General features: G+C 36.7%; 1 protein-coding gene across 2 annotated transcripts in view; it reads right to left on the bottom strand.

The window, feature by feature from the left end:
* Positions 1 to 1,055: 1,055 nt before the first annotated feature.
* The window catches only part of Dcdc2 (doublecortin domain containing 2), a 147,290-nt gene continuing 136,155 nt past the window's right edge, over positions 1,056 to 12,190 (bottom strand). For both annotated transcript variants that reach the window (XM_070024463.1, XM_070024464.1), the window contains 2 exons: positions 8,476 to 8,769; positions 1,056 to 5,947 (listed from right to left, as the gene is read on the bottom strand). In XM_070024463.1, the coding sequence (XP_069880564.1) occupies positions 5,843 to 5,947; positions 8,476 to 8,769 (399 nt within the window). In that variant the 3' untranslated portion in view covers positions 1,056 to 5,842. The remainder of the gene's footprint in view (positions 5,948 to 8,475; positions 8,770 to 12,190) is intronic.

Below are 12,190 nucleotides of genomic sequence, written 5' to 3'. Positions count from 1 at the left end.
GTAATTAAGATACGATTGTGAACAAAATTGCTCAGGGAGACTGCTCCAGATTCAAAGGCAATGAAGGAAAGCCAATAGATTAACAGTCAGAGAACTGGGACAGTCCTATGACTCATCCCCTAGTCAATGCAGTGAGGCCAAGGAAGATGCCTTCTCTAGTTTTAAACTTAATTGTATTTGTTGTTGTTGTTGTTGTTTTCCATTTTTAAATCACTTTTGTTGTTACTACACTAATGAATTTGTAAAATCTGTGGAAAGTAAAACATAAGCCATCCCTGTACTGTTTGAGCATAAGAGCTTTTGAAAGACTGTACAACAAATAAACTAATGTCTGTTAGGGAAGAAAAAAATTAAACACAGAAATCTGAAGGGAAGTTGTGTGTTTATTTTTGTAAATATACATAAAATAACAAATGCAGCTAGCAATTTTATAATGCCTACAATTTTTTAAAATTATAGTACCTCACAATTTTATCATGCCTACAGTAACTGTAGGCTGTGGAAAGATTTTTATGTCAATTAACCACGTAGTCAAAAGAGATTAGATTCTGGAAATTTAGATCTCCCTCCATTGTTGAAGTTAGCTTTTGCATTCTTACAGAACAATACAGAAAAGCAGTAAAGTGCAGAAGAGGTATTCTCCATAGTCATGAGATCTAAATCACATGTTTTGTTTTGTTTTGTTTTGTACTTAGCTGTTTTGGGTAGGAAAAATAAAATTCTTTTTATGAAGTTGAATGAAAGCAGTAACTATCCCACAAACTGAGACAGAATTTTAACCAAACTCTTTGTGAAAGTATAAATATATTCCTGTGGGTACATGTATACAAAACATATGTAATGTAGCATTATGTATCATTATGTACCATTGTGTATAACAAAACTTCTGGTTCATAAAATACATTTCATGAAGAAACAATGATTTTTCAAATATACCTGAAATTTTTATGAGATAAACATTTATATATGAAATTACAGAAAATGACAATGAAACTAAATGTCTATACTATATAAGATGTATCTTTCAATGTATTCAATTTTTACAGAAGCCAAGATGTTTCTATTTTTTATGAAAAACAGATTAATACATGAAATGTTAGCAATGTAACATCATAAACAAGCCACGAACCATGAAAACACATTTTAATTATATAACTCATCAATCTAGTCATGTAAAAGATACCATTAATGCACATTTTAAAGTGTGCACTGACCAGAAGTAATAACCTAACCTCATAATTTGATCAAAATACAATTTTCCTTACAGAAAGACATGCTACACATAAATCCTATAAAAATAATGAGCTCAAATTCATCCTTACCTACATCATCAACAATTACTTATATTACTGTACATCTTAAAGACTGAAGATACAAGTAAACACAAGGAAACAAAAGAAGCCTCTCCAAAGTTGCATTTGGGTAATAATTGAAACATTCAAACTGTTGGTTCAAGTTGATGAAACTTCAGAAAATTCTTTTGGTCCATCCATGGATTAAAGGTAGGTCATGGTTGACTTGAGTCAATGGAGGCCTATTATTACCTCCTGGTTTTATAAATGTTTTGAAGTTAATCAGACTTTTCTAAAGCTCTTCCTTAAGTCCTCTGTCCTAGAAGATGTTATGACTCATTTAAATTAGTATTTTTTCTCATTAACATATGAAGACATTCTTTCCTTCTCCATCTGTTACTCAAACTTCATAGGACAAAATATACCAGGTTCATATAGGGATAAAAATATAACTCATCTACCTACCAGGGCTTTTTTTAAGCAAAAAAATCTTGTATTCATAAACATAATATTCAGTAACAATGAACTGCCTGTACTCATTGCCTGAAAAAAACAGACTAACCTTCAAAATATTAGTTTCATTCCAAGAAGACAGTACAGTCACACAAGAAGGCTAAAAGGCTTCTGCACTGAAACTGAACATGACATGAAGTCAGTCTTTCAATTTGTTTATGGTGAACCTGGTTATCTCACACCAAAAGGAGCCCTTGATAAATCACACACACACACACACACACACACACACACACACACACACACACACACACACACACACACACACACACACACACACACACACACACACACACACACACGTCACCCAAGAGTAACTAGTCTTTTGAAAAGCCAGTGTTGATACAAAATATTCTCTACCTAAAATACATTGTGCTTAAGTCTGATGATACCTATACTCTGTAATCACTTTGGAAAAACAAGATATGTCTTATTTTTAAAACATAATTTAAAATTTCTTAACATCTCTTCCTAGAATAATTTTTCATTAAAAAGCTGGTAACTCCTTTATTCTTAGGGAAAAAAAGTTAAATCTCTTAGTCCCAGGAAACGAATATTTAAAGCACCATGATATATGTCATTTGTTAACATTTGCTCTCATGTTTTTATGCATTGCTTTCTCTCAACTTCACCCACAAGAGCCTTAGTCTATTAATAACGATGTGCAAAAGAGGTCTTCTGAATGCTTTAAAGGGTATGAGCGCATCCATGCAAGTATTTGATATGTATCAATATATTGTGTTTCTGTTTGGATTGGCAACAGTTCAGATGTGATGCTTTCTGTTCAATAACTAATCTACTTTTTAAACTCTGATTCTGCTATTTGTTGAGCAACAAATGAGAGCATAAAGCTAAGTCTCATAAAGAATTGATTATCACATTGAAGGACTGATCATATTGTCCTTCAGCCACTCTTTTAAGGGAATTGATCATTTTTCTAAATGAATGAACTTCATCTTTCCTATATAAGGTAGAACATCTAGTAAAAAATTTTGAGAATGTTGGTTGTTAAGCCTCAGAGTAAATGAGTTAACATGAATAATTTCATATCAATATGACTACACAACTTTGAACCCATAGAGATATCTGACTTCATGTAAGTCACATATGGAATGACTCATCTTTCATATACCAAGGCAAGAATTAACACTGTATCATGCTCTTCCTATGATTCTAGCATTCTAACATTTTTAAAGTAAGAACATTAGATCATAAGGCATCTTAAGGACACAAAAATGAGTAAAATGTTATTGTGGTCTCAGTATCACATTTTCTAAGTACTCAATAACTATTTTAACAGATGCTAATCCACATAAAACATCCTTAGTCTGAAAATGACTTTGGTCAAAATCTTTTATTTGGTCAGCAAAAATCCTAATGTTCCAATTTCACTAACCAGTTGCATACAAGTGTCTTAAAATCCAAGTAAGTTTCAGAAAGCTATTACATAAAATTAAAAGTAGGAAATCTATGTATACAGCATCATAAATATTTCAAAACATTATATTGGTAATTGTGTAAAAAGCAACAAGTTCTTCATAACATAACCCTCTTGCTCCATGAAACAATACATGATGCATCTGCTCTCATAAATGACCCCCCCCCAATCTGTCTGGGAATCTCAATTTATGGAGCTAGCCTGATATGGAAACCACCCATCATTGCCAGAGAGGGAACTGCCACTTTCAGTGGGCAAATTGACTTATAGCTCCTCAGAGCAATGTCCAAAATTTTAACTCATAGTAAAAGATTATTTTGCTTGTTTAAGTGGCATTTCAGACTAATATGTTTGCCACCAATTATCACATGGTAAGTTGTTATTGATTCCTTCATGATACAGTACAGTTTTATAACTATACCCAAGAGAAGACTGTGTGTTCAGTCTTTTTATACTCTTTTGGCTCTGCTGTTGGTTCTATACTAAAGTATTCTTCAAATTTCAAGCTTTTTTTCAGTAAAATATTGATGTTGTGCTTCATTAGATGACTCATAAATGATTCCCTAAAACCTAAACTTTGTAGCATGAATGAGACAAAAGAACAGGAGGAAGACAGAAATACTCTTATTAAAGAAAAACAAGAGAAATTCTTCACTGAAGAAAAGAGAACACATCACCTTGCAATCTAGTTAAAATTTGTTACATTTAAATTTTTATAAACTGTTTAATATCATATTCCTAAAACCCAGTAATAATGCTAGAATTTGATCTTAAAAAGCCCATGGGCTATTTCCTTAATAACATGAGGTGGTTATTAGTGGTGCATAGTGCTTTATATTGTCCCATTTTAAAAAATCTGTTTCCCAGTAAGAAACACAATCTAGATTTTGCTCCATTTATCATTCACCCTCCCAGATTACTACATTCTTTAGTTGTTATTTCTTTCCAATACTGTTATATACTTCCTACTGTAGAAAAAGCTGAAGTAGCTGTTAGCAAAAACAGAGCTAATTTCTCTATAGTATAGGTAAAATGATAACTGTTTTGATTCCAGAGAGATGATTAAATCCTGAAGGAAAAGCCTTTTAAATTTATGATTAATAATAAGTCTTCTGAAAGCACTCAATGTTCAAATTTACAACTTCCACATAATTAAAATATTCTTTATTATGAGAAAAATATATTATTCATGTATTTAAAGAAGAAAGGTATCACCTCTACTAATGATCATCAATCTTATGCAATTCCATTTTCTCCACATATACCTCACAAGGTGAGAGTAAATTAATTTAATCAGTCCGCAAAGTTGTAATCAGGAACTGGTTTCATCATGACAATTTTTAAAGTATTTTCACTAATTTCTATCAAATGGATTCTAAGTTCATAAGAGGAAATCTGCTTGAAAAGGTAAATGTAATCAGTTAGGAAAATAAACATTTGTTGATAGCTCTATAGGCAGAAATATCACAAAATAGCCCTAATAGAACAAAGAAAAAGTGCAAATAAGTAAAATTGGATAGTCAAAGATTTAGATTATTGCCTACTCTTTCCTTCCTATTACATTATTTTTGTTTTTTGTAAAAGAGAGTAATACAAGGAAGGAAGGAAGGAAGGAAGGAACGAAGGAACGAAGGAACAAAGGAACGAAGGAAGGAACAAAGGAAGGAACAAAGGAAGGAACGAAGGAAGGAAGGAAGGAAGGAAAGGAGGGAGGGAGGAACCCTGGGAAAATTCAATCTCAACCAATATTGTGTTTTCTAATATAATAACATAATATCATGAGGGGGAAAGGGAAAGGTACAGATAGACTGGATCAATAAAAATCCATAGGATTTCCAAAATTTGCAAACCACCCAGCTATGCTTAATAATATAATTGGGTTTTTCTTTATAATCCCTTCCTGAGTACTTGACATTGAAGCCACAGCACTAAAAGCCAAAGCATTAAGGAAAGACAATATCGATAACTAAATTGTAGAAGAAGGTTTCCTCCTACCAAAATGAACACCTCATCTTGTCTTTTCAGTTCACGCAAGGTGTTTTGGCTTAAAGAGGAAGAAAGAAAGGAATATCAATAAGTACTGGAAATATTTCAGTCTCTTGCTATCTCTAAATTATCTCTGAAACTAAATTGTCATTTGCTCAGCCAAGAGTTTATTGCTTTAAGAAAATAATACATGTTTTCCTATTACCAGCTCTTTAAAATTCTATGCTTTCTTAGATAAATGCTTTTAGAACAATCTGCCATCGAGTAATCTCACTTCTAAATGTATAATAAAATATGCAATAGGAGTGATCCTATTCTTTTATCCTTCATAAACACAAGTAGCCAATTGTCTTCCAGTGCACATTCTCCTCTGCCTTTCTTATTTAATTCTTTTAAATGAAAAATTTAAAAACATATTCCACAAAGAGAATCTCTTCTCCTTTTAGTAGCTAGAACTTATCTAATCTTTGCATCAGGCCTCAGATTTTAAAATTCAACAAGTGATGTCCAACCATACCATCACATTATGTTATCAGTAACTATATGATTATTATTCAAGTATTAGAACCCTTCATTTTTCTTGTATTCCATATACTTTCTTTTTTAAGTTCATTTATGCCACAGCAGCATAGTCCTTGTTTTGTTCATTGTTTTCATTGTCTTGAGGACTGGTGATTTTTACTTCTGGCCTTGGTGGTCTTTGAGAATCTAAATCAGCCTGGAAGAAAATAAGTCAAAACAAAAGTATTAAGTTCTTTGGTTTTTAAAACTAATAAAATTCACAAAGAAAAATATACTTTCTTATTGAATGTTTTATTAAATCATATAAGTAGTCAATTAAAAATAGTCTTTTGATTCCCTTTGTTTTTCAACCTGTTATTACCCATTGATCTTTCTGTTCTCAGCCCTTTATGTCTACCAAACTCTTAACACAAAGATGACTCCTCTCCCCAAGCATATTAGGCTAAGAGTAAAACGCTGTTAAGGCACTGTTTGATACCATGAAAATATTGCTGATGTTCATGATAGGCCTTTAGTGTAAGCACCCCTTTAATAGTGATTTTCCTTTAAATAAGCTAAAATATTTGAGGACAGGGTGATGTCTAACACAGCTGTTAGACCTTTTCCTGGTGTCCTGGTGCCCCAGCTTCTCTGAGTGAAGGATTATTGGCTATCCAAACTGCCCTCATGCTAGCCTCACTGCTGTGAATACTCCACAGACACCTTGAGGAAGCTAAATAGTAACCAAAGCTTCCTGATGCTGAAACACAAAACTGGCTCCAGAAGACGTTCTCCCAACCATGACTCTTTCAAACAGCCTATAGGGTCATCACAAGCCTCAGGAAACTTCAGAGAGTAAGCACTTACCTTGTTGGTAAAGCAGAAAACCTGTGATTGGTGCAAACACAGTCCCTCATTTATGTGATTGGCGCAAGCACCCTCTCCATCCACCCCCTCCAGGCTAAATAAGCAGGCTGCTTGAGCCAGTTTGTGAACTAGCTTGGAGACATCCTCCAGCATTGCCCTATCAAAGGTGTCTCTCTCATGGACTTTTCTTCCCTCCTTTTGACTTTCTTTTGACTTTCATCCAGAAAAACAAAGGAAGAGTTTTTATTTTTTTAAAAAATCAAAGGAGGAGTTGATAATGTAGAAACAGCACAGTGGCCACCGCTGCCGCCCCAGTAGCCACAACAGCAGCAGTAGCAGTGATAGTGAAGAGTTCCAGAGCGCAGCCAGGACAAGTAGCAATGGGGAGGAGAGGCCCCAGAAACAGTGAGCGCTATCAATCAGTTAAGAATCCACTGTCACTGGAAGAGTTGCCCAGAGTTGCCAAGAGTCTCAGACCTTCTAGGCCTGAAAGTTACAACACTTGTTGTTGTAACTGCTGCCTGCTTGCTGCTATCTGCTCCAACACTCACTACTGCTACAAGATGGTGACCGGTGGCTGCCAGCTGTTGAGGCCATGTGATTACAGTCCAGAGAAGTAAGTCTCCAACTTTAACGCTTAGAGCCATGCCTCTACCTTCTAAAACCTTAACCAAAAAGGCCCGAGCTTTGCATGGCTTGGGACTGTATGAATCTGGGTCTGCCCAGCTCTTGGTTGTTGGGCACTCAGAAGCCAAGACTAAGAGTTTCTCCTTGCTTACCCACAATTCCTATCTGGGTAGAGCAAAAAGATTCCAGTCAGATGACTTGAAATACCTTTTCTGGCACCTTAGTCTGCCCATGTTTTAAAAGCAGGCTCATTTCTTCTGTGCAAGCTTTAATTTTCTCACTCTTTCCTGATTCCCCTGTGACTTTTCACTCTAAAAGCATATTTCGATGTTTCAGTTGAGCATTTTCAGAGATAAGAGTAAAGCGCGGCAGCTCTGCACTCATGCCTCATTAATCCAACCCGTTCCTAATGCACCCCTGGTTTGAGTTTCCTGCTACAATTTACAAATTCATGGTGAATACTGCACCAAGCACCATCAAGTCGCCAATAGATAAAAGCAGGTAGAGAACTTCAAGATGCAGAGGCAGCTTTTCTCCAGTAACAACTCACATTCGTGCTGTTTGGATTTCTTATGTTATTAATGGTATTATCACCTCATTTATAACTTGTCTTTCCCACTGGACTGAAAACTGGGGGCGAGGGTAAGATTAGAATAAGCTGGTTTTCAAAATATGCACTGTGAAATGCTAGGGCCTCCATGGCCCCAAAAGAGCCACCATTGGAGGAGACAAAAGCTCCAGCTTTTCCAAATCCCACAGCCACTATGTATGCTCCAGAGAGGAAGATTTAAAAAAACAACAACAACAAATGCATATGGATGTTCCTGTACTGTCTTGTTTCACAGTTACCTTTAAAGTATTTAAAGGTGTCTTGAATATAGTATAAGTTCAGTCACTCAATAAATGTCTATCGCCTATTGTGTATTTGTCCTAGATCACTTGTTAATTCCCTACTAATCATTTCTCACTTTTCACAAGAACTGAGGGAAAATGTTACTTGGTGAACTGAATGGATTTTTTAGTCATTTTATAAGAATCTGAGAGAGAGAGAGAGAGAGAGAGAGAGAGAGAGAGAGAGAGAGAGAACCAGAGGGACAGAGACATAGAAAGAGAAAGAGGAAGAGGAAGACTTAAGGCATGTAAAAGCTGAAATAAATTAAATAGTATGAGATCTTTCCTACCCAACCTTATAAGGGATTCTGGTATAAGTCCTAATGGGTATACACACACAAGTAAGCAGAATAGAGATACCTCATCTTGTCCATTGTCAGCTCCTTGAGAGTTTCTTTCCCCTTCCACTGTGGGTTGCAGTTCATTAACCTGGTCCAGTTCCTCTCCGTTTTCTTCATCAGTGCCCCCATTGATGCGAGCAGGGCCTTCCTTCTCACTGTGATCCAGGATCTCGTCACCTTGCTCAGGGGCATCGCCAGCCTCCCTACCCACATCTTCAACCTCTCCATTCATTCCTGAAAAGTCTTCTTTCTGTTCTGTGTCCTTGTTTGTTTTCTCTCCATCTTCTTCCTCGTCGACTATTTCTGCTGGCCTCTGAGGGATCAAAAGAAATAATGGAGAAAACTAAGAAGCATAACAGAGATTTTTCCATTGCATAGGAAGGCGCTGTAACAATTCTCATTTAACAGTCAAGTAAAACAATCTTACGTTTGCCTGATACAGGTTGTGTATAGTATGCTTACATTTACTGAGTACTGGCCATATACCACACTTCAAGCTCACAATGGTCTTGTGAGATTGGTAATGTTTCCTTTTTGCAGATGAGAAAACTAAGGCAATGGCAGCCCAAGAAGAGAGTCCAATGTACCCTAGAAGAGCCAGAATTTGAACTAAGCATGTAACTCCAGAATCAGTGCTTGTAATTGCCCTGACAGACAGGAGACTAAATGACAAGGTCCTTGGATAGCATCTAGGGGAATGTCTGATTCAGAGGAGGAGGCAAAGAATAGGCTGTAAAAAATGTTTTCATTCTTAGCACTGTAGGATAGAGAGACCAGAAAGTAGACAGCTTTGCACACAAGGTCTAAGAGACCTAATAGCTAATCTCCAAATTCAAAACTTCAGTCCTTTATATACTCATTTTAAAGCATTTTTTTTACTGTTTTGGGGGGTACCCATGTAAATCTGTTTTAAAATAAAACAGGAAGCCAAGCTCCAGAGCCAAGACTTGGAAAAGGTAAAGATAGCCAAGTTTAAGTCCTGGCCAGGCACTTATTGTCCACTACTTAATTTCTGTAAGTTTCAGGTTTCCCAACTGTAAAATGTGAAGATAATAAAACTTCCTTGGGGATTAAATGAGATGTGTTATGTCAGATGCCAAGCACAATACCTAGCACATCACAAACTCTTAAGAACAGAGAAATCCCTTTCTGTCTTTCCACTTATGATACATTCTTTCCTGGAACTATCATATTCTTTGTTGCCTTCATGTTATTGACTTGACTGTCTTTAAATTTAGGGTAGAGAGAACACATAATTTGTTATCTGTTAAAAAATCACAGACCTGCCTCTTTCAAGTCCCAAATTAGAGTTTGGGGCTTAATTATTTCTGCCCCTTTCCAATTCTAAAAACTAGTTCCCTTTTACCTAAGCGAATAATTGCTCTGACAACAATAAAAGGTCCCAAAGTGTTTCCAGTTTAGGATGTGAAGGAGGAAAACAAATGAAGCTGGGTAGACTAACTGTCCAAAGTAAAATTCTACACATGATTTTGAAGAAGAAAAAAATTTGAATCAGGCTGGGATATTGGCTCAATGGTAGAGTGCTTGCCTCACATGCATCCGGCCCTGGGTTCGATTCTTCAGTACCACATAAGCAGGGGGGAAAAAAGCCAGAAGTGGCACTGTGGTTCAAGTGGTAGAGTGCTAGCCTTGAGCTGAAGAGCTGAGGGACAGCGCCCAGGCCTAGAGTTCAGGCCCCACAGCTGACATAAAAAAAAAAAAAAAGTTTGAATCTTGAATTCTTCTGAAGTTCCTCAGCTGGGCATCAGTGGCTCATGCCTCTTAGCTACTCAGGAGGCAAAGATCTAAGGATCATGGTTTGAAGCCAGCCCTGGCAGGAAAATCCATGAGACTCTGATTTCCAATTAATTACCAAAAATGCCAGAAGTGTGGCTGTGGTAGTTCAACTGGTATAGAGTGCTGACCTTGAGACAAAGAAGCTCAGAGACAGTACCCAGGCCCTCACTTCAAGCAGCAGAACCCAGCATACACACACATACACACACACACACACACACACACACACACACACACACACACACACACACAAAAGAAGTTCCTACTTTGATTTTATAATATCCAAGATGCATCTATTTAAACATCAAAGGAGAGCAAACAGTATTCTTGAGGTGTTAAAAATAAATAAATACCACTGCCCAGAAGGCCAGACAGATTTCTTATTAAATTATCTCTGAAAGTTGGAAGACTGGATATCATTCTCCCAGAAAATATTTTATGTGTACTGCTGTAAAATTTAGAGTTTTTTTAAAAAAGAAGCTATATAACATTTCTTAATTTAAAAATAATATTAAAAACAATTTACTCCAGTTATTTAGGAATCTGGATATAGTCCTTGCTCTCTGAGATACACTAATGCATTCCTGCAAAAGTCAGGTCAGGTGGCTCCATATGAAACAAAGTCATAATTGAAAACAGGTAGCTTCCTTTCTTTCCTTAGATTTTAGACTATGTCCTAGTCTTAACCTTTTTTGTTTTAATCCCTGTTACCCAAACCCATATACTTTTTCTTCACCTTTTACTGAAAAAATGCTTTACATACTCTAATCTCCTGGTAGGAAAGAAGGTTGTAGCCCTAAGTCCAGGCTCTATTCTCTGTCATTATTTCCACCCTTACTATCGGGCAGAGCTGCACCTCCATCCTCCTATTTCTATTAGAATTTCCAAGTGCTATTTCCTCAGTAGACATCAAGTAAAGCCACAACTGGTTAGCTCATTTTTAAGAAAGGCAAGATTCTGAAGCTGATTTGGTCAATTTAAACAAGATGGTCACGTTAGTTAAAGGCTTATAATCCTTTAAAATATCCGGGGTCTGGAGTAAAACATATATTGTACTATGACACTACAATTCAGGGCAAACAAAAATGCTGCTATGACAGATCTGTAATGAATAAATGAAAAGCAATGCACTTTTTGGTGTAATCTCCTTTGAAGCAGGCGTTAAATTATTTAAAATGTTCCCAGTGTATACATCAATCAAATCATCCCTAGAAGGAACCTTCAGCTTTCCACCCATACAGAGAGACATACAGACAGAGAAAGAGAAAGAAAAAGAAAGAAGCAGAGACAAAGAGACAGAGAGAGGGAGGGAAAGAGAGAGGGAGAGAGAAATTGTACCATGGTAAAGACCTGCAAAGAAGGAAAAGAGCAAAGGACAAGAAGAAAAGCCTCCCTCTGCCAGAGGCTTTAGGGTGAGAAGGAGCTGAGAAATAAAAAGGACAAAGGAAGAACCAATTGGAGACTCCCTCGATTCCTCACACTCCTTCCCACACAAAAGGAAAACTATGGAATTACAGTATCCTGGACACAATTGAGAAGTAATGCCAACCCTAATACAGGGGCTCTCACAAAAGAGAGTGCGCCTACTGAATGGAACTGGAAGCAGAGCTCCTACACAGAACATGGCCTTACCTCCCTGCAAAAGCTAGCTACACAATCCAACAGATTGTGTGCCATACCTGGGAATATTGTAAGAGAATCCCAGGAAAAGATTTAAGTCTGCTAATGTTGTCTTCCATGGTGAAGTCAGCTTGCAATCGCAAAATAAGCTGAGCACAAGGAAAAGGCTTTGGTCTGACAGAAAGGCAGGCGGTCACTCAGGCCTCAGGCTAGTGAACTCACCTCTGTCAGCTTCAGAGTCCTGTCACGAACTTGAGAGTGAGACTTCACAGGGACGCATAAGAACCAAATGAGATCATATACGTAAAAGACCATTA

This window comes from Dipodomys merriami, unplaced genomic scaffold (assembly GCF_024711535.1).
Source record: "Dipodomys merriami isolate MVZ:Mamm:240054 unplaced genomic scaffold, mDipMer1.0.p SCAF_16, whole genome shotgun sequence".
Classification (NCBI taxonomy): Eukaryota; Metazoa; Chordata; class Mammalia; order Rodentia; family Heteromyidae; genus Dipodomys; species Dipodomys merriami.
This window is presented reverse-complemented; position numbering and strand designations above follow the sequence as displayed.